This window comes from Barbatula barbatula (genome assembly GCF_947034865.1).
Source record: "Barbatula barbatula genome assembly, chromosome: 7".
NCBI classification, from domain to species: Eukaryota; Metazoa; Chordata; class Actinopteri; order Cypriniformes; family Nemacheilidae; genus Barbatula; species Barbatula barbatula.
This window is the reverse complement of record NC_136770.1, coordinates 16481459-16505477: the sequence shown is the minus strand read 5'-3', so window position 1 is coordinate 16505477 and position 24019 is coordinate 16481459. Positions and strand designations below refer to the sequence as shown.

Here is a 24019-nt window from a genome sequence, read left to right as displayed (position 1 = left end):
GACGTGACATCTGCTCAGTCCAATCAAGCATTGGTTACAGTCACACGAGCTCAAGCAATCGTCCTACAATATGTGACAGTCGACCAAAAGTTGGTTTATCCACAAAAATATAAAATGTATCTAATGAATTTGAGTAAAATATGCTGTTTTAGTACGTCAATAACAACGTTCTACACAATTGTCCAATTCAGTTAACACTTCTTAGGAATCATTTATAAATACACACGCTTTAATTTGGCAGCTGTTTATACGCTTTAATAAGGTTTCTGTCAAAATCAGATAAGTGCTTTATTAATTTGAAAATGTATAGATTATAATTTTCAAGATTGATCAATTTATTACATGTATTATATGTACAGTTCCCTAAAATGTACAATACTAGTAAAAGTCAAGGTTGATATAAAAAAAGAGTACAGAAAAAAGTACAAAGAGAGATTCCAACGACAAAGAGTTAAAGATGAATATTCTGCTATGAACAAAAGAGCCCCTCATCTTTCTTTTCCTCATCATTGTGGTAGAACATTATCAATTTAGAGAAAATGCGTTTATTTACCTTTTGGGTAATAACATGTTATGTTGAAGAAAGTAAACTTCAAAACTGCGCCCCAGCTGCCAGAAAACCAGCTGATAAAACAATTCAACCCATGAAAAGTGCATATAAAGAAATGAAGCATACTTATAATGCAACTTAATAAGCCATGTCAGGAATGTTAAAATGCAGCTATACATATAGGCTATTGCCTGAGATTTTTATACCCACAAATGAATCACTTCTTAAGGATTGGCAGGTATCTCAACTGACAACAAAAGGTGCACAATTGGTCAATATACAATCACCTTACAAAAGATTTACAAGTATACAAGTCACTCAATTGCAAATGAGATTTCCGTGTATCCCATTTGCAGCACTTTGCACATGCAAAAACGTATCACAACATACTGTAAACCATCATAGTGCATCTGATCCAGTATTTATCCAACAACACTTCACTCATCAGCGCCACCCTATATGAATATACTCTGATATAAAAACAAGACTGCTTTAAAATAAGCTTATTTTCATCTTTCATATTTTCAATGCATACAATTAAACTGGTGATACGTAGTATTGCTCCCTTTGGTCTACTTTTATAGTTCTACTACAAATGACATAAAACAAAATAACGAAGTAATATTACTACAAAGGATTACATTGGATTTCATCCAAGTTCATGCAAATATCATAAGAAAGTCATTTCTGTAAAATATGTAAATTCATAGCCTTTTCAAATAAAAATGAGAATGCTGAAATGTCATTTTGGTTAAAGCCAAGACATTAAAAGAGAAAAGAAAACACAGATTTCAATATTACAAGTTTTAAATAAACACTATTTTCACCAAATATATTTTTTAGAATAAAAGGAGGAAAAGTACACAATGCAATATATTTAAATATTAACACAATATATAGGTAGTTGCAAAATGCCAAAATTTCACTCAAAAACATTTTTTTATATAAACAGTTTTTGCTATTCTGTAAAAAACAGATAAATGTACTTCTGTGATCGTGGTTGAAAGTATTTTTCAGAAAAAGTATGTTTCGATTTGTTCAAAAATGAGATGATCATATGCAAATGTTAAGACTTCACAACAAAACCAAAGGTAAATCTGAATGTCAATTAAAACATTTTTTTTACATTCAAGCTGTCTTCTGCCTTAAAATACGGAAAACAACATGGAAATACTCACAAAAGGCACACCATTGCCAATGTCTGTTTGTGTTATCCTTTTTAATTGAGCTTTTCTTCTATTTAAGATCATTTAAAAGTAGCGTACTTGAAGAAAATATAGAGTGTATAAAAATCGAATTCTTCTGAATTAAAGGTGCCAAAATTCATTGCTACATTTATGGGCCTAGTGCTGCCTGACATTGCATTCCAGCCAAAGCCACTCAGGGGGCGATGTAAAAATAACTTTGCGTAATTCAATTATTTGTCCAAATTGCAACAGAACAATAATGGATCCTGATGTTTCTGACTACATGATGGGAAGATATAAGTGCCTCGTAGATTGGAGTCCTCTGGGCACACTGAAAGTCTATGCAAGTGCCATGCTGTTGGCACATAAGTGGGTATACTATGGTTTGCCCTCCAGTAGGGTGCGATGAATCTCCTGGAAGCATGGACGCTCTTTGGTGTTCCTGTTCCAGCAGCTCAACATGAGCTTGTAGATGGGGTCAGGACACATTGGTGGCTGGGGTAGGTATATCTGGCAAAAAGAATATATTCACAACAGTAAAATACTAAACTTAAGCTTTAGAGGGTGATACGATTAAAAAAAGCTTTCCTGTACCTGTCTCCTCTGATCCCGAAAGAACTCCCCTGTGTTTTCAATGACCTGCTCGTCTGATAGCTGTGAGTACGGCTGCTCTTTGCAGAAGGTGAGCATCTCCCAAAGGGTCACGCCAAAAGCCCATACGTCACTGGATGTAGTGAATTTCCCCTGCGGTGGACAGAATTCATAATGTGTGAATGTATGTAGACATACTGTGTTTGATTGTTCTTCCCCCATTAAAATAAAAAAAATGCAATGTAATACGTGACTGTGCATCTATAATGATGTACTATAAGGAATCACAGTATGATTCACTGTATTTCTAGGTTAGGGATGTGTGTCTCACCAGAAGAATGCTCTCCCAGGACATCCAGCGAATGGGCAGTACAGCTCTGCCCTGGATGCGGTAGTAGTCTCCGCTGTACAGGTTCCTACTCATGCCAAAGTCCGCGATCTTGATAGTGTAATTCTTTCCCACTAGGCAGTTGCGAGTGGCCAAATCCCGATGCACAAAGTTTAGCGAGGAGAGATACTTCATGCCTGAAGCGATCTGTGTGACCATGTGGTGTATGTTACTATAGCTGAGAAAGACAGTTAAAACAAAATTTGTGTCATCATCTTAATCTTGAAAATCCTGTTAAACTCGTTGACTGCAATTTTATATAATTTTAACCCATAATAAGAAGATTATAGGAGTATTTCTTTTAACCTTTATATGATGTACCATTTGATGTTTTATTGACTCGTTAATTATGTCATAATTACGTAAGTACTTACCACAGACCAGAATGTATATTTATATAATATACATGATAATTATACAATAATACCATTATAATAAAATATATTACAATGAATACAGTTCAAATATAATATAAATTATAAAAATGTAATTGTTAACACTTTGCAAGAAGATTAATTAATTTATTATAAAAATTTGTTTTTAGATAACATGAACTAACAATATGCAACCTATTTTTATAGCATTATTAGTCTTTGTCAATATTAGTTACAAATACAGTTAGTTTATGTTACGTCATTATACATGAATACAAAATGTAATATAAACTGCTGTCCTTCAAAAACCTTTTATTTTCATATTTCCATATTATGTTATTTTTACATAAATCATCATTATTAGTCAACCTTTATTTTTGACAGTGTGCTTTGCAAACTTTAAAGTTTTTGTCAACTTTGACAATTCAGTATTTAATAATTTTAAAATTTAAAATTCAAGGTTTCAGAAGGGCAATGATGATATAATACTAAAATATATATACTGAGATGAAGAACATGTTAATAAAAATATATTGTATCTTGTTGATGTTAGCTACACTGTAAAAAAAGTATTATTTATTATTATTATTAAACGTTATTATTTTTGTTTTTGTTATGTCAGAAAACTGCAATTTTATGGAATTTGTGTGTTTTTACAGATTCATTTTAAAAATAAATTTACAGAAAAGACTACAAATTTACAAGAAAAACAGGGAAAACATAAATTGTTATTTTACAGTTTCATTACTGGCGCCCCAGCTGGCAGAAAATAATATTTTTTACGGATTTATTTTTACAGTGTACAGTAAGTGTTACTCACAAACTAGAACTCATTTCTTCAATGTTGTTTGTAGATGCTTTGTTAGAATATCTACCTGACTGTGGGAGCATTGCTGAGTAGAGCGATCATGCCCTCGGGCTCATGGCGGGACAGGAACTGATTGAGATCACCGTTCTCCATGTATTCAGTGATCATACACAGAGGGTCAGAGCTCATACACACCGCCAGGAGCCGGATAATGTTGGGGTCTTTCAACCGTGACATGATCTTTATCTCCTTCAAGAAATCATTCCTGTAAGGGGGAAAAGTGATAATTTAACTGGGGCTAATTTTATATTTCTGAATATATAACTGAACCGTGGATCATCAAGAATGGGTGTTCTTTTATTTGTATTTACAGTCAATTAAAAGAACAATAACTTTGACATTTGCTTTACCAAACCTGGCATTTTTATTTGCATCCGCTCGAAGCATCTTAACTGCAACAAGCACTGTTTGGTTTTCAGTGATGTCAAAGGAGAAGTCCTCATCCATAAAATCTTGCATTCCTTCAGCTTCACATAAATGCACCTGACAACAAATAAAAAAAAACACACACATTGAGAATATTCTTCACACATTTGTTTTAAAAACACTGTAACATAAATCTATTACAAAGAATCACCCAGGACATTTGTCATAAAGCGAAAGATAAAGGGTTAGTTCACCCATTGAATATAAATGCCTCAAATCAGCATGAACACAAAAGAAGCTATTTTGAGAAATTTCTCAGTGGTTTAGAGTATACAATAAAAGTCAATGGGAGCCAATCATGTTTATCACGATTGTCCAAAACATAATCTTTTGTTTTCTGCAGAAGAATCACAGGTTTGGAATGACATGAGGGTGAGTCTTATTAAAAATCGTATTAAAGCGAGGCAATCTACAAAATCTAAATATTCTCCAAAACAAATCCAGAACAGACCTCTCCAAACTGCCCCTCTCCCAGCTTTTCTTTAAAGGTGAGAAGTTTCCTTGAAAACTCTTCAACAGCAACATCTTTCCCTGACAGTAGATCCATGGTAAGTGCCGGAACAGCATACGTGTTTCCCCCCGTCACCCCCTGCAGGTTGACAATGTCGGCCTCCGCGTAATGCGGGACGCCCTCTTGTGTACTGGCCTGAGGAGACTTGGAAGCTGTACTGGTCGATGCTGCAGAAAAATGTAAACAAGTTGATGCTGATTGGTCTGTAAAGCCGGACTTGTTTGTGTAAAAATAATAATTTGGTAATTAGCAAGTATTGGTAAAGTCAATGAAATTAATGCAATGCCTTGGACTCACCAGTATCCTCTGATGTTTGGGAGAACTCGGGCAGTTTGCGGACCAGACGTGACGGCTCCTGGTAGTCGGGTCCCAGAGGGAAGATGCGCTCATAGGTGGAGTTAGAATCCTGCTCACTGGACACTGAAGAGGTGTTGTTGTTGTTATATGTGAAGGTCTCACTTTGTATTGACAGACTAGCAGTTAGTTCATCGTCCAGCATCCTCCGAGACACCTGGAATGAAGGATGGCCACAACTAATAGTTTGCCGCTTTATTGTGCCAATGTGAAATATATTTAGTCTGCAATGCAACAGCAACCGTTGGGATTATTCTTCATGGCATTTTTTTTCTTCTTCACTCTCTCTCACTTTCTCTTTATAAAGGACATGCACAGAGTGGAGTCATATGGGAACATTCAGAGACAATGACATCATATGGAGTCATAGTGAAATTGAGGCCTTTTTTATTTTAAGTCCAGACAAAATCTAGAGACTTTTTTTATAGAATTTTCCATGCTGATCTTTAGGGAAAATCATTGGAATTCTGCAGAACATATTTGAAACTGACAATACTACTACTGAATAATACAGAGAATAACCGTGAAAAATGCATTATTATACTTCAGAAAATATGGTAAAAATATTGCACTTTACAATAAGGTTCCATTCATTAACATTAGTTAACATAAATTACATTACAGTTTAAAATAAAATGTTGTATCTGTAAACAATTTACAACTAACATGAACAAACAATGAACTGTATTTGTATTAAAGGGATAGTTCACCCAAAAGTGAAAATTCTGTCATCATTTACTCAAACTCACGTTGTTTTAAACCTGTCTACATTTATTTGTTATGCATAACACAAAAGGAGATATTTTGAGATGATTAATTCAGTATAAAAAAAACTGAATTATATACTGCAATATATAATGTTCATTGTTAGTTCACATTATTTAATGCATTTCAACATATTTACACTGGGTTCAGAGGATGTGTCGTTCATTTACACTCTCTCACCTTCTCAAGCATCTTTTGCCACACTTGTCTCCATAGAATAATAACAATAATGGCGACTAATATGAAGATGATGGCCACCAAGCAGCCAATCAGAATCCGGGTGTTGCTGTCATCTACTTTGTGTGTGGGGTTATCCCCTAAGAAGGGGATGGAGAGAAAGGTAGCTGTTGATGACATGACACTCCAGGAGAGATGAGGGGACCTTGTATTTATATGCAAGAAATGAGTGAATCAGGGACAGTGGGAAATCTGACCTGGTTGTCTTGGAGGGCCAGTTATAGGTGGAGCCAAGGTTGTGTTGTACATTGCTGTATCTAAAATCACAGGATGTTCAAACAGTGAGAATGACTATGACATGGAACTTGATCCTTATGACCAATTTTACTGAGCAATTTATTCACAATCCAGTGGTTTGGATATTTTTAATATGCTAAACATCATATCAAATTACTTCATAAGATTTGGAATAGTTGGTTTATTTTATTATATTATTTGTCCACATAGGAGCTGGATATGAACCACGGTTGAATGTAAAAGCTAATTCTCAAAAATTGCTCTGACCTGACTGGAAGGTGATTTCACTGAACATCATCCAGATGTCAGAAAAGTAGTACTGGCACTTAATAGCACTGGCCATGTTATTGTAGAGAGACACGGTGACAAAGCGGGCACTAGGGTTCACATCGTCCATCCCAGGGCTGAAAGATACGGGCGTGGCTTCCCAGTCCGACTCGGAGCGGAAATAACACACCACCTTTTGAAAGGTCTTCACCCTTAATGCGAACATGTTGTTGCAGTGTACCTGTTTGGCATGAAACAGAATGGAAAATTATGTTATGATCAAAATGAATGCATAGATACATTTTATTTCAGTTTAGAAACTATGCAACTAGGAAGTGGCAACACTCAAATTATTCTTAAAAATGCAGGAACATTGTTTTAGAAATAATGGATTGTACCTTTTAAATACTTTATATAATTTCACTCTCTAGAAGTATATATAAAACATACATTAATGATGACGAAACTAGAAATGTAGGACATGACAGCCACAAAATCTACATACCTTCATGGTGGTGAAATTGCGGATGCGGTCAAATTCAAACATGATCTCAACAAAACCATTGGGTAAACTCTCATTGGTCCAGCCAACGTAGTCATATCCAGGCCATACGTTGTACACATGACTGTGTGTAAAATCATCTAGGCCAGACATTCCATCTGTCAGCTGTCCAAGACCTTCTGTCATACTGCAATAGAAAAATAAAGAATGCTGATTTCTGTTTCTGCTGCAGTTTACTACATAAAAAAATATTTGGTGTTATAATAAATGCAAAGAAATATAACAAAGAAGTCTAGATTAATAGTTATTGTGACACATCGACATGCATCGGACTTCTAACCCAAAAGTTTATTAAAGGGATAATAAAAAATAAAAAAGTTATCCTTGTGACTGTATAAGACGTTTTTATGTGGAAAACAAAGTAACATATTTTTTAGAAATTGCTCAGTGTGGGTTTGTGTCCATACAATGGAATTCAATGGGGGCCAATGTTGTTTGGTTAGCAACGTTCTTCAAAATATCATCGTTTGTGTTCTGCAGAAGAAAGAGTCATACAGGTTTGGAATGACATGAGGGTGAACAAATGCAGAAATAATTTCCATTTTTGCGTGAACTATCCCTTTTAGGTTTTACAATGGATTGGCATATCAGAGCTGCTTATCCAAAATCACCACTAGATGGCAGAATTATATTAATAAAACAACATCATATTTTTCCCTGCAATGACACTTGTTTCTGTTGTGGTAGTTGAATGACTATAAATGTGTGAGGTTTTACTTTGTGTACTTTTTTAGTTCTCTCTCTCTCTCTCTCTCTCTCTCTCCCACACAAAGGTAAACACACTTTGCACTGTGTCATGGAAGGTATTGTTCAGGAAGCAATGAGTCACCTTCTACCACTGTGACCCCTTCCCATCCTGGAGCGCTGCTGTCACCATAGCAACCAGGCAATAACAAGGCAGCACCAATCTGTATGTTTGTCATACTTTAGTACTGATCTAGGATCAGATTTTTCCAGTGCAAGTTGCTATTTTGCCAGTGGAAACAGATATACAGTATACTGATATTCTTAATTAAGAAATACTGATGTTATTTCTTGTTAAAGTATTCAGAAGGATTATAGCAAGACATTTGCAGAAAACACAATCACCGTTCCTGGAGTTACTAACCTGTAACTCATGGCTCCATCATACACAGAGTCATTGAGGAAAACATTCTGTCCATTGAAAGTCATCTGCTCGCCGAGCGGAGCATTATAGGAAACCAAGCCATCTAGAACGAGCAACAGACTACATTTACTTTTACGCATTTGGCAGACGCTTTTATCCAAAGCGACTTACATTGCATTACACTATACATTTGTTTCTAAGTATGTGCAATCCCCAGGGATTGAACCCACGACCTTGGCATTGCTAGTGCCATGCTCTAAAGCTTTAAAGCTATAAAGGAATAACATTACAAAGAATAACTAAAGTTACAAACTAAGAACAAAATATAACCCAGATATCTCATATGTCTTAAATTTTCTACTGTTTTGTAACAATTCTCAGTTTAGGACTGACATTTAGAGTTTAAGAGTTTAACATTGTACATCATTGCTATTGTGGCTCTTACTAAAATAACTATTTGATATAGAGTCAAGTGATTTAAACGAATACTTGAATTCACTGATCGCTTTGGACTTACCCAGCCACTCGCAGCCGTACAGTTCCACACGCATGCAAACGTTCATGGAGTGATCGATGACAGGCATGAAGCGGACAAAACGTGCAATGATGGGTGGCTCTAAGTCCTTCAGAACAATGTCATAGGCATTCCTGTTCCCCTCAATCACCTTCAAAACAGAACATCCAATACTATTGACAAACTGTATCGACATCACATACAAATGTAACTACAAATGTAGTTTTCTGTTGCACTGTAAACAGAATTTTACTGTTTTATTAAAAGTATTTTCACATATTTTTGAAATACGATCAAAAACGTCAAGTTACAGTAAACATTTGTTACAGGAAAACAGTTTTTAATGGTATATTTCTGGCACACCAGCTGCTGAAAAATGTATTTATTTTTTGCTGGATTTTTTACAGTGTATTTTTGAAATACGGTCAAAAAACGTCAAATTTCTGAAAAAGCTTAACATTTCCGCAAATTTACAAGAAAAACAGAGAAACCCTGTAATTTTACAAGAAAGAAAAGTTATTTTATTAATTATTTCTGGCGCCCCTCCATATGACCCCTTTAATGGTATAAAGGATAGATTATATTTTCTAGTAAAAACAACTTTAGACACAATATTTTTAAAAAAATATGTAAGAGGACACACCTAGGTTTAACTGAGACAGACTTTGTTATGCATTCCTAACCATTGTTAAAGGGACAGCTACCCAAAAATGAAAACTATTTTATAATTTGCTCAGCTTTCAAACCTGTATGACTTTCTTTGTTCTGCAAAACAAAGAAGATATTTTGAAAATCATTGGTAAACCAGATTGCACTGGTAACTATCTTACTTTTTTGGTCCAAAGAAAGCGTAATTTAAAGGTTTTGAATGACATGAGGGTAAATAAGTGATGAAAGATTTAAATTTTGGGTGAACTATCCTTTTTACATCTCATTTTAAAAGCTTTTGAACTTTAAAACAAGTTGTTTATATCATAATTTGTTCTCAAGCCAAGTTCATTTTACGTGGCTATACATGCAAAGCTGAGCTGTCATTGATTGGAACTCAAGAGTGGGCATTAGCGGCACAAACCTCTTTGCCCTGCCGGTTGCGCCATGAGATCCAGCGGCTACCATCACGGCTGTATTTGATCTTGTACATCTGGGTAAACTCGTTCCCCATGCCTCCGGCGTGACGCCCCTGCGTACCCACCAGAGTGATGAAGTGCAGAGAACGAAGGTCTATCTGCAGAAACTCTTTCAGATTCTCTGGATCACCTGCAGGTGTCTCAGGACACCAGGCACCATCGCCCTCCTCACAGTCCAATCTAACATGAACGACACAAAGTAAATTCAGAGATGCAGATTGAGGAAAATAAAAACACATGGAATTAATTAGCAGCGAGGATGGGTCGTTGGCCTCAGTGCTCCCTCATAAATTAGTCTAAAGCTGTTAATGTTGTGTGAATGAGAAGAGAGTTGATGGGAAGGATTAGACTGAGGGGCAGGACGGTATCATTTTATGGGGGAAGCATAATTACATTATTCTAGTGAGGCTGGGAAGAGGCCACCCACATTTGCTCAGATGTGGTTTCCTCCCACCGGGGCGTAGCACAGAATCTCGGGCCATGTGCAAAGGTAAAGTGTGGGGCCCCTCCACTCTATTTATCAGCACTGAATCTCATTTCTGTGTGAATTGTGATATACTTAAATATGAATAGATCTCAGAATTGAGATCTAAACACGAATTGACAGTTTAACTATATGTAAATTGAATTGTGTTTCATTAATAGAAACACTGTGCAGTGTAGTCAAAAACATTACACATTTAACTATTTAACAGTAGGGATGCTCGATTATGACAAAAATCATAATCTTGATTATTTTGCCCAATTTTGAGATCCCGATTATTTAACATGATCACTCAGTAACCTTTAAAACAACATAGAAAATTAATAAAACTTGACTTTTAAACTCTAAATTGAACTGAAAAAGAAATATCACTGCTGAACCACTGAAAAGGAAAGGGTTTGCTGTGGATCTATACAACAAGAAAAGAGATGATCCTTGCCAAATGGAATGCAGCACAATAATAGTTTACATCGATTCTTTTGTATTTGCAATTGATGAAGGCCAAAATTGACGATTACGATTCATTTTCGATCAATTGCACAGCCCTATTTAACAGTAAAAATCGTATATATTTATGTTACCCACAGTAATGTATGCTAGAACTACATACATGGTAGTAATATAGCAAATTAATATTTCTTAAAATGTTTAATGCCATGTCGAAAGTGTTAAAAATAAAAAGACCTAAATACACTAGCTCGTCTTTTTATTACTTACATATTTATTGACCTTTTTAACTTTGTTATTATTTTAATTGAATGTTTATATACTATTAGGGATTCATTGAATATGTCAGACGAACTGCCTCAACGACGTACATATCCAACGTTTACCTCAATACGCAGATAAAAACAAAAAGCGTGAGATGTTTGTCCCTTCGTGCGCCCCCTAGTCCCCCATACTACGGTGTACATTGTTTTTAAGGGACTGTTTTAAAATCTATTCCAACAATTTGGTCTGCTGATTATAACTTACAGTCACCTGCCTGCACTTATACATTTCCGACACAAATCCTAAAAATGAACTCCCCAAATACTACTTTACAGCTACTGCTTGATCCGATAAAGTGTATTGTACTTCATACCTGTCGATGAGACTATCCATCATCTGCTGTGAGCGGAGGCCCACAATTGTAAAATAATCATAATTTCAGGAACTTCAAGGCCCATGTACTCATTCACCCTTTCCCCCCCACTTGCGACGCCTCGGCTCCCATTAAGATAACCTGCATTGGCGCTCATGAAAAAAAACAATGTGTCTGAGTGTGTTTAGAAGGCCTGTGTGCTCATACCTGCCATATTTTGCAGCAGTGGAGTCGGACCACTGACTAGTAGCTGAGATGTCTTCATCTAAAATCTGTCTTCCGGACATTCCTAATGGAGAGCGACACACACCTGGAAATAAATAAATAAAAAACAGTGTTTAGAAATGATAGACTTTTAGCTATAGCAACTTGCAACATTTTTAAGATATTTATATCTTCTATTGGATAGTTAAAGGGGGGATTTAACACGGTTTCATGCATTCTGACTTTAAATAAATTTTCTTTTAATTATTATGAATTATTATTATAATTCATTGTCCGAGTCTTGGAAAAATATCCAATACAGGTGCAAAAATGAATACAAAAAATGTATAGACTTTGTAAACATTGCAAGAAATAAGAGAGTTTTTGTTTGTTTTAAATGTTTTGCTTAAATATTTACTATTCTATTTATTTATATTTTTATTGTTATATTTATCTACTAATATTTACTATTAGATTTAATATATGTCACATTAAAATTTTTAATATTAACCATTATATTTATTTATAAATTCACTGTTGTATTTATCTAATAATATTTACTATTATCTTTAATATATGTTATATTATTATATTATATTTAATAAATATATTTCTTTATTTTTAGATGATTAAAATATTATATTTACTATTACTATTAAAATATAGAACATGGTCCAAAATGTGTTTGTTGAATCAGTGTGAATTAGCCTTAAAACATAAGCAGAAGCACTTCCTGATTCAGTCTTTCAGTTTGTTCAAGTATGAAAGTCTTCAAGATTAACATCTGATTTGGTCCGGTTCTAAATGTTCTGTTTGTGTTTTGTTCTTATGTTTGTTATGTTTCTTCCGGATTACAGTTATTTACGTCTTGAAATGTTCTGTTTCTAATAGTAAATATTTTAGGTCAGGGCCTGTTGAGCAGCATAAGCAATAAAATAATGTTGTATTTTAATCAAAGTTGAGAAAGCAATTAGAAGATAGGGTTTGTCTTGAAGAACCCTTGTCTAAACAGAAGAAAACATGTTTTTTGACCATCAGCTGAAGGGTACAGTCTATCCTATTGATTGAACTGTATATGTTTAAGAAACGTTGCTTTATATTTTGATTTAAACATAATTTAATACTGTCACAGTATGACATGGAATTTAAATAAACTCTCTTAATCTCTCTAAATATCTCTCTCTTTGAGTGTCAGTGTGAAGGTCCGGACATGTGAGTTTAGAAGGACACTCCTATTCCAAGTGGCCCCTCCATTTCAACAAAATAGCCTTTGTGATGCTGCCAGCAATAGCAAGGATAGTGGTGAAGGACTTTTTGTCTCCCTTTTCATTTTTTTTTCTGTCTCTCTTCCAAATGTTTGCTTAAAAGTCAAGATGGGGGAAACCTCAGAGGCTTGGTTTTGGCAATGACGAGCTGATATAATCCAAATCGAGCCCAACAAAAAGCTCTTCCAGATGTAACATAAAGACATCTTCCTCCCCCATTTTGCTCTCTCTCTTTCTGGTTCTTTAACACATAAAATTATACTCAAGGACACATATATTCAATTTATTTTGAAAACACACAATTTATATTCCAAACGTAACAATGAAGCTCCATCCCTAACCACACCCCAAAGCTAACGGTCAATGGAGCGTGTGTAGATTGTATTAAAATCAAATGCATATGAATTTGATGAATTACAAAATAGTTATGATTTGTCGAAAGTGTGTTGGAATATTTCAATATACAAAACTGAATAAAAGCTCAGATTTTAAAGTAGTTAAAGCGATAGTTCACCCACCCTCAGATTGTTCCAAACTTGTATACATTTCTTTGTTCTGCTAAGCACAAAGAAAGATATTTGGAAGAGTGTCAGTAACCAAGCAGTTTTGGACCCTATTGACTACCACAGTTGGAAAATTATAATGTTAGACAAAAGAGCCCCACAGCTATGGCTTTCCTATATTCTTCAAAATATCTTCTTTTGTTTTCGACAGAAGAAAAAAAAAATGATTAAGTATTTTTTCCTATGGTAGTCTATTTTATAAACATTCTTCCAAATATCCTTCTTTGTGTTAATCAGAACAAAGAATTGTATACAGATTTGGAACAACTCGAGGTGAGTAAATGATGAGAGAACTCACTATATTTGGGTGAACAATCCTTTTAACTTGCTGAATGTCACAGTTTGACAGTGACACAAAATAGTAAAAAGTCTTAAATATAAATAATTTAGATCTTTTGTCATAACTTTGCAAAAGCATAATACTTTCGGTTAGTTTCCAGATTTGGAAAGCACCGTTTTCAGCGTGCTCTCACATTTGAAGCGTATGTGCGTGTGTGTTATCCTAATTTAGTGGAGAGTTCTCAGAACTTTGTGAATGCAGGCAAAGCAGTGTTACACAATTGACACAAGAGTGCCACATGAAGGAATCACAAGTCTTGCAAAGGCCCAGGACAGTGAAATTACAGACACAGAGCCAACTGTGTGTTGATATACGGTCTCAAATAACAGTCAGAGATGTCGTTCCTTTAAGGTGTTCCAGTAGCTCAACAAAATTTCCGATGTTGTGGGTTCAATCCTCAGGACCACACATACTATTAGAACATATGGTTTAGTCACGTGTAAGTTGCCTTGTTAAATGTAAAGAAAAAGATTTGTACTGTTTTTTGCATATCTGTTTCTAGTAGTGAGGACTATTATAAATAATTCACTAGACAACAAAACATTTACAGGCAATTCTATGCAAATGTCAATAATATATTTTTTTTAACCGAAGGTTTTCACCCTACTGACAGCTCCTAACTTTTTCCCTACCCTTCCTGCAAGGACTGTTACAACTTCAGTATCAGATAGTTACTGAGCCTATAAATATCCCTCACTTCAGAAAGGTGGAAAAACACTAAAAGCTGTGTGAAGAGGGATGGTGGGTAACGGTTCTTCCTTTCGCTCTTTTCCTATTGGCCACTTTAGGCTCCTGCAGTAATTCATTGGTCAAAGTGATGCTTATTCCCCCATCGCCAATGCATTTTTTCCATCTGTAATACCTTGTGAATGGCACGTTTGTTTCTCAGTGTTTGCTTTCTAAGTCCAGGCTCCAAAACCCTACACACATGTACACAAACATGCACACACATGTTATTATGTGTAAAACGTTAGGAGTGGCACTTACAGTTCATTTCTTTTTAACATGAGAGAAAAAAGCAGGAGTCTATTACTCAAAGTGGAAAAAAGGAGCGAGTAGGATGGTATAACTACAGTCCTTGGGAATTTTAAACAGAGGAAAGTTGGCAGTGGGAATCTCACTAAGTCCTGCAGCACACTTTTCCAGAAGTAGGAAAAATGTGTTTCTTCTTTCCAGCGGAAATATAAAGGAGCAGAACTGATATTTACAGGGGTTAAAGCATGTTGCAATCTCTCTCTCCGGAAAGAAACGGAAATTCATCACCTTTGGAGAAAAGCTTTTGAGCGTATGAAACATTAACTGTATATACTGTATTTTACATGCAGTTCTGCTTTGAGGTCATGTGAGAAAAACACGAGTTAAGAACTGAAGAAACAAATAACTAAAAAAAAAAAAAAACACTATGGAACAAAAACGAAAGAAAAAATAAATAATAGCCGATTCAATTTACTTTCCTGTTGTCAAAACGTCTGGTATGAACAAGCCACAGACTCCAGTCTGATTGTTGAATCCATTGTAAACAATCACGCCTGCTCTCCTGCTACATTCAATAATAAACTCAAAGCAAGGTCAGACCCTCAGTGATCTCGCATGCAGTTCAATGAGGTCTGACTGATGGATTCTGTCCCATAACATTTCATCACTCTTTTTGCATGCTGTTTTTTCTTTATTAACCACTAGCCTTTAAAACAACTCTTAACTGAAGATTTGTGATGGGAAGCAATAATATTCTGTTTCTTTACTTGGGATACCATAATGTATTGCTAAAAGAACTCTTTGTAGTAGTCTGGATTTGAGCAAACAGAGAAAAGTGCACTCACAGAGAAAAAGGTGCAAAAGCTTTCTCTGGGGTGGTACCCTTACAAAAAGTAAACTTTTGCACGTAAACAGTTTATATTAGTACCTCAAAGATACACACTGGTACCTAAATTGTACATATTGCGAGTTCCCGCCCAGTAACAGCTTTTGTACTATTTTTTATGAGAGTGTGTTAAAGAATGGCAATGAATGTCATCATTTTGACTTACATGTCACCGTTACCGCGGTCCTTCTGAAACCTCACATGTCCAAATTCACTGTTTTCCAGGGAAATGGAAAAACACATACTTTTATTATAGCTAGAAAGGTTTCAGAAAGACAGCAGCAATATATCTGACGACAAACATTTTTTTTCCAAAATTAAAGTAATTACACAATTATTCTCTTATTCTCTTAAGGTCATAACAGTAAAAAATATAAGATTTTATTAAATATTTTAAATAAACATAAATTTCAATGATAAAATATAATTAAAGCTGTTTAAAAAGGTTTAGGTCTGGCAGACACTTTTTTGACTTTTTTAATAATGAAGATGTACACTCACTCATATCACTTTAATTCTAGGATAATATTTGTAACCATTGTTTATAAAATGGTAACAGTTTAGGTCAAGGTTCCATTGATTAACATAGTTATTTAGCTAACATGAACCAACAATAAGCAAAATATTTTCACAGCATTGATTCATCTTTCTTATGACTATGTTTGATTTAAGACATATATTTAGAAAAGAATAATACATTTCGTAGACAAATTGCCGTTGTATGTAATGACATGTAAGTTAGTTTGTTTTGTTTTCAAAATCGTCTTAGTGGTTTTGTGTCCATACAATGGAAGTCAATGGGGCCCAATGTTGTTTGGTTACCAACATTCTTCAAAATATCTTCTTTTGTTAACTACATTTAGGTGTTTAGAAGACACTTTTATCCAAAATGCCTTACAAAGAAATTACAAAACAATAAAGAGATTTGTCATAAGGAAGCAATAGTTCAATAAGTGCTTGCTTATACCAAGTTACATGTTTTTAAAAAGCCAACATGTAGCTAATACTCTTATATGTCAACCAATGGTACCTTTTTCTAAACTCTTATATATCAACCATCACTGGAAAAAAATAAAGCAACATGAGTTGATCCTGGCACGTTTGTTTAAGATTACAGATAAGGCACTATTTTATCATCCATCATCTATAGGTAAACATGTACTGTACGGCGCAGCAGCCACATACAGCTCATGAGAAAATTAGCCTCAGAAATTAAAGTGGGCAAGAATTGCACACTTGTCTCTGAACTCACAGTTCTAGTGAGTAACAAGAACATTTAGGCAGCAAAGGCCCAGCGGAGTATAATTCTGTTATTTTTGTCTATACCGCAGTCCATCTAAAGACTTTTTAAACAACTCCGACTCCTTGAGCATAAACCACACAAAGCAAATATTTTAACAAAGCATTTTACATATTATGTGTTGACTTTGTAACAAGCCAAACATTACTTTGTAGTTTGACCGAGCACAGGGACAATTAAATAATATGGATGAACTGGTATCCTGCTCTCACATACATTAAAGCACAATACGTCTATAAAAGACACCAGTAAAGAAAATGATGCATTCCATGACTTATTGCATTGGCGTGCTACTGATCCTCAAACCACTACAAATGCAGACTTCTTCAAGCTAAACGGGATAGTGACATTTTTTTTTATTTTGTCAATCTTTTCACCCTCAGTTTAGTCAAAACCTGTAATGTGACTTTCTTCTGTGGAACACAAAAGAAGATATTTTCTAAATCGTCTCAGTGGTTTTGTGTCCATACAATGGGAGTCAATGGGGCCCAATATTGTTTGGTTACCAACATTCTTCAAAATATCTTCTTTTGTGTTCTGCTGAATTATAAAACGTCATAGAGGTTTGGAATGACGTGACAGTAAATAAATGATGACAGAATTTTTATTTTTGGATGAACTATCCCTATAAAGACCCATGTAGTACAAGAACAATGTGGTTTTCATCCTGGGGGATCCCAGATGAAATGGCCTCTGGCCATGGTGGTATTATCTGCCATCCAGATTTTTGCTTAAGTCTCTACTGTATGGCTTCTCACCATGAGCTGGCTTTTGGTTTTCTTGTTAAATATAATTGAGCCTCACATTGACATCACACTTTCCTCCCCGCAAACCACCCATGGCAGAGTGAAAAGAGAGTTGGAAGAATGGAGTCTCTTTCAAACCGTATTCAGAACTTCTCATGCTGATGTCTATGAGTTTGAGATGAACTACTAAACCTCTATAAGTAATTTACTTCATCAAGAATAACAATGCAAATTGCAGCATGCTAACCTGAGAAAACATTTTTGAAGAATAAAATCTGAGGCTTTTACCACAGGCTGGCTGTTCATCACAACAACCAATTTCCATGGTGACTTGTCTCATATATTTTCAAACATGTTTTGAGTTTAACCTCAAAGCTAGTTTCTGTCATCGATGTCCCCACTACTCTGGCTGTTCTATCAATCTAATATTATAGACTAGTTAAAGTGATAGTTCACCTAAAAATGAAAATTCTATATTTACTCACCCTCTTGTCATTTAAAACCTCTATGAATTTCTTTGATCTGCTGAACACAAAGATATTTTGAAGAATGTTGTAACCAAACAACTTTCTGTTCCACAGTCATATACAGTACATGAAGGTAAATAAATGTTTTCTTTTTGGGTGAACTGTCTCTTTAAGGATCTAGTGGTAACTAGTGTTGTGCTTTACAATTATTCAAAGAAAGCAGCATATATTTACCTGGATTTACTTGAGATCTGACAGCTCCCGATAGGTACAGGAGGATAAGGAGTGGAAAGAGCATCTTCCAAAGCTGCTTCATCTCAAATGGAGATGGGACGTTCACTCCTGGAGAATGAGGAAAAGATATAGAGGATTAGAAAACCTAATGTAGAAATTCTTGGAAATCTAGGAATCACTCCAACAGTAGCCCACATAATTCATCTCCAGTATACCGGAGCAATCTAACAAGAGTTCAGCCCAGGCTCAAGGGCAGTGTTGTTACTTCGAAGGATATTTTCAAACTGAGATTTTAACCAACAGCATTTCATCACAAGCCCATTCACCTCAGCAAATAATCTTATTCTCATGTCATATTTTATATTATGTGTCACATGGGAACTGCTTTAAAATGGCTGGTTCTCATTATTTCGTTTATTGTTTATTCTCGTGTCAAAATTCATGACACATTTTAATAGGAAAACATTTTATATTTTGTTTAATAAGGGTATGGTTTTAACACGGTCAATAAAGATGCAATAATTGCCTGCAGTGAATAATGGAGTTTCCATTTATTCATTAATGCACTGACTTTACTCCATCAAACAAACTGTAGGGAAAACCTCACAAAGCCTTGTGGCTAGAGCCAAAAAAACAATTCAAAGAAAGAAATATGCTTTGACGTCAAGAACTGACCATCAACAGAGTTGTTTATGAAGGTCTCCTTTGTACACAGACATTTATGCACAACAAAACTAGGTTCCATTTGTTTTCACTCATTCCGGAAGAAGATGATTTAGTTTGAAGGATAGTAAACACAAAACTGGTTAGTTTTTTGCCTGAAAAGTATAAGAAAATAAACAACTGACCAGTGAATGAGGAGTGTGACTATTGGTCAGACATTACCTCAGATAATGTGTGAGTGTCCGTAAAAGTGATCAGTCCAGTCAAGATGTCTCTTCCCTATTTAGAATACTCAGTTATTACACAACCTAAAATCAGACAAAATTTCTAACCAGCATACAAAGCTTCTAGTCAAGTGCCGTTCACATTCCTACTTCTACATTATATCTAGTTATTTAGTTCATGGGGTGAACCCTACACAGAAAAATATCACATTTGACACCAATATGCACCCCTGAGGGGCTAAGATGCACTCTCTAGGTCCAAAGTGTATTTTTAAGGGTACCGCCACAGTTAAATTCAATTGTAATTATATAGGGCTTTTAACATTGTAGCTTTACAGGAAGAAAACAAAACAGAAAGAAAAACACAGAAAAAGTTAGAATACAGTATACAGCACATGCCATGGTATAGAAAGAGTAAGAAAGTCCATTATAATAAAGCAATGTTCATGGAATTAACGGAACCCTGACCTAATCTAATATCAGCAGTCTCCCGGTAAGCAAGCCAACATGGCCCAGTGGAGAGGAACCAAAGCTCCAATGATGAATAAATAGAGGAAAAAAAACTTGGGAGGAAGTCGGGAGGGCCAGTTCTCCTCTGACGTGCTACAGCTGCACTCAGTTACTTTGATTAAAAGTTAAGAAGTAAATGTTTTTGATTAGTGAGGAGAGCTTATTATTTGTGATTTATTAAATTTAGCATATTAAATGCATTCAATTTGTGTGACAGTTGCGTACATTTTTTATCACTTCTGACCCTTCTTCATCATCAGCAATCTAAATCTGACCAACGACTCTATTTGGTATTCGTGTGACTACGTACTTTATATGTCATGATACATTTAACAGAACTCACTTCTTGTTTCCATGATTCATATAGATCTTAAATAGTATCATAAAAACCTCCACAGCTGACTAAAATGGTTTTAATTATAAACAGAAAAATAGAGGTTCCTGCAGGATTGTAAACAAGTCCAGGATTACTCACTTGTTTTTAACTGCATATGACCCACATGATTCATGATGGGTTATGCAACACGAACAGGAAGACAGGAGAAAATGAACAGATTTTTTACACTGCTGTTCAAGAGTTTAGACTCCCTTAAGTGAATTGTTTCTCTTGTTTGTACAAATGATGTAAATGCATATGCATATTTCTGAAATTTGATATTTTATTGCAAAACTAAAATTTTATTAAATAAAACTTCAATGGACTACTTTGAATATTGAAGAAACGGACCATAAAATCCTATAGCATAGAAGGGGTGAGGCATCAAGATTTCTATTGTAGCGATGACAAAATATTAATTTCAACATAACTCCCATACTGTATATTTACAATGAATGAATAAAAGTTAATGAAATGGTGACTATTATGTAAACTAAACAGTACATTAGCTAACTTAAACAACAACAACACACATATTCATTCAAGTTATACATATTCAGATTAAAGACTGGAACAAAAGTGACGCTGTATCTCTGTTGGATGCTTTAAAAATCCAGGAAAAGTTTTCATCACCAGCCAAACAAAACTTTCCTCACAGCACTAGAGTAGAAATGTGTTATGAGCATAGAGATCAGGCATATTCCAGCTCTTTCTGTCTCATTTAAGCTTGTGCTTTAAAAAATACCTTTCAAGGCCGTTAAAGATTAAACAGACTTATTTCCATAGTGAATGTTCAAAAAACATTTCATTTTATGGATATAACGTATATAGAGTGGCCCTTAAATCTGTGATGTTAAGCCTCGTCTCGGCTTCTCTTTTCTTTGCCATTTTTGCTGTCATTTTCTAACTCGTATGCCAAAATATTTATAAAAACTAACATCTTCAAAACATTGTATTTTGGCCAGACAAAAGAAAGGAAGCGAGTAAACGATGACAACGTTTTTAAGATGAACTGTCTCTTTAAGTACACAGTTGTTCCTTTATTTCGGTGGTTCTTATAAATGTTCTATGTCCTTTCCGGCAAAGACAGCCCTGTTTTGTTAACATGTGTGACTCTGCAAACCTCTGTGTGAACTTCCAAGCAAAGGATACACAGGGGAACGAGCAGTCATGACCTGGGTTACACAGACCCTCAAATACTCTCTGCAGTGCATACTGGGGTTAGAGCACAGTGGGGAGAGGATTCTTTGGTGTGTTATTTTGCCAGCGTATCCCAAAGTCACATTCCTAACTTCCTAGCACTATTTAACACTTCATCAACAGCCCATTTCAGCAAGATCTTTTCAGAGATCCTCAGTTAAGAACAGTATTTTTCCATATTCTGACAGGTCTATGAAGTATATGTTATAGAAAAAGTTTCTTAGCTTCAAAGGCAACTGAAATATTCTCATACTGCACAAAACAAGTAGAAGTTTAGGTTTTTCTGTTTTTATCCTTGAACATATTGCAGACAGAGTGTGAACAGAGTACATTATATGGTCCACATTGAGACTTTAGTAAACATATGGAAATACTGGAGTGCTGCCATTGAGGCCTTCATATGTGCTCCACACATTTACAGCATACTATATGATTAAAAGGCCTGTGGTGTTTGAAATTGGTACCAGCCCTCTAAGGCCATTCCTCAATGTCACGTATCATGGCGTTCACACTGAGTGATTTGGCAAAGAGACAGATGAAAATGATTGAGGGGGACAAGGGCGACGAGGCACAACGGGGGAAGTAATAAGAGGGTTTGTGTCTAAACCAATGGTGCCAGTATGTGTGTATGCTAGTGGTATACTGTATTATGAAGCTGTCACTACCCAGTCAAATAACTTGAGAAGACAATCTAGAGTTAGTTCAGAAGTAGCTATTTCCTTTAATCCTATTTAATTGTCATCATCAGTTACAGCCACTCTCTGGACTATAAATCATATAAGCTATACCAAGATTGTATACTTATATTAAACAATTAAATGTCATAATCATACAACATATTTAACTTTGTGAATAAAAGCGTTCTAACATCAACAGGACATTTCAACAGGAAATTCCCCAAAGTAAGAATATGAAATAAAATTGACAAGGTTGTGCATGAAGACTTGCATAACCTGATAGTTTGAGTGGCATTCACAACAAGTGCTGAGAACTCAAACAAACGTACAGTCGAGAAAGCCAGTAATATATTCACAGATAATTAGCTATAAGAAGAGCGTTCTGTACATCACAAAAATATATAAAGAGCCGTTTAGTCATTTCAGTAAAACTGTCACACTTTATAAATTGGTATGTGACAAAGAATGCATAACAAATCCAGTTATTTGTAAATGCTGAATGTATGACGCAAAAATACCACGCTTGACCACTAAAGTTATTAAATGGCCATGTAAACTGGAACTTTGAATCACATTTACACTAGCTTTGTGCAGTTTTGAACACATTCAGGGTGCACGCATAGCTATATTTTTTACTCAGTTTAATTAACATTTCATGCATTGGGCAAACGTTTTTATCCAAAGCAACTTACATTACATTATACTATACAATTGTTTTTGATTATGTGCAATCCCTGGGATCAAACCCATGGCCTTGGCATTGCCAGCGCCATGCTTGAATCACTGAGCTACAGAATTCAATTTTTGTAAAATATGAATTATATTACAAAAAGTTTTTATTGGGGGTTAAAGTGTTGGGCTTGTGATCAGAAGGTTGCTGGTTCAAATCTCTTGATTGCTCTGCAGTAATGTGCCACTGTAAAAAACTACTTGTAAGTCGCTTTGGATAAAAGCGTCTGCCAAATGAATAAATGTAAATGTAAATGATTGATATCTGCCTATGCCGATTCTGAAGATTAAATAATTTTTTCTTTCTGAGTGTATATAATGACTATTAATCCAGAACAACAGGTGATGTTTCTTAACATTTTCTACATACAGAAATTCAATAGATTTGTCCTGTCCTCTTTTGATTGACAGGATATATCGGCCCTGATGCTTATCTGTTTTAAACGGCTGACAGCCAAAAATGTGAATAATTGCTTTCATTGACTACTATTATTGAACAACATATCGGTGCATCTCCAATAACAACGCCACATTGAGTGCTGTCGCTCGTTGCTGTCTTGTGTCAACAATATCGCCATTATGGACAGGGCAAAATCATAAACCGCTGAAATTGGTTGAGAAAACTGCTCCTACTTCCTACTTGAGAAAAGTGCTACTTGATTACATAAACTTAACACTACCCACTAATTCCTAAACAACACGGAGCATTTATTCCTTTACCTCATCATACTGGTCAATGAGGAGAATCAAGATCTGGAAGGCAGTTTAATTTAGGCATTATACATATGCATCGTTCAGGGCCAGTCCGAATAAAATAGCCTGGGCTTAAATGCCAAATAGTCGTCACAGAAAACACAATTTAACCGAATTGGAAAAATTGTAATAACAAAAATAAACAAGGCATTGTCAAGGCTATATATTGTTTTCAAAAATATTTTCAACATGTTTTCAGGTACTCTCAGGCTCAATTTTCCTCAGCTGGTAAAGCACGCTACTATTTTCCCCATGGTCAGTGGTTTAATTCCC

At 35.2% G+C, this 24019-nt stretch overlaps 1 protein-coding gene across 2 annotated transcripts in view; it reads right to left on the bottom strand.

Moving 5' to 3' along the window:
- Positions 1-236: 236 nt before the first annotated feature.
- Positions 237-24019, bottom strand: part of ddr2a (discoidin domain receptor tyrosine kinase 2a) — a 28329-nt gene continuing 4546 nt past the window's right edge. Inside the window, exons 2-17 of one of the 2 annotated variants that reach the window (XM_079460974.1) lie at positions 18615-18722; positions 11842-11944; positions 10012-10246; positions 8943-9090; positions 8426-8528; positions 7261-7444; positions 6756-6996; positions 6449-6508; positions 6195-6331; positions 5193-5406; positions 4836-5062; positions 4314-4441; positions 3966-4163; positions 2660-2894; positions 2332-2481; positions 237-2247 (exon numbers count right to left, since the gene is read on the bottom strand). In XM_079460974.1, coding sequence (XP_079317100.1) covers positions 2116-2247; positions 2332-2481; positions 2660-2894; positions 3966-4163; positions 4314-4441; positions 4836-5062; positions 5193-5406; positions 6195-6331; positions 6449-6508; positions 6756-6996; positions 7261-7444; positions 8426-8528; positions 8943-9090; positions 10012-10246; positions 11842-11944; positions 18615-18696 — 2577 coding nt within the window. In that variant the 5' untranslated portion in view covers positions 18697-18722 and the 3' untranslated portion in view covers positions 237-2115. The remainder of the gene's footprint in view (positions 2248-2331; positions 2482-2659; positions 2895-3965; positions 4164-4313; positions 4442-4835; positions 5063-5192; positions 5407-6194; positions 6332-6448; positions 6509-6755; positions 6997-7260; positions 7445-8425; positions 8529-8942; positions 9091-10011; positions 10247-11841; positions 11945-18614; positions 18723-24019) is intronic. The other variant, XM_079460975.1, reaches the window with a different exon arrangement.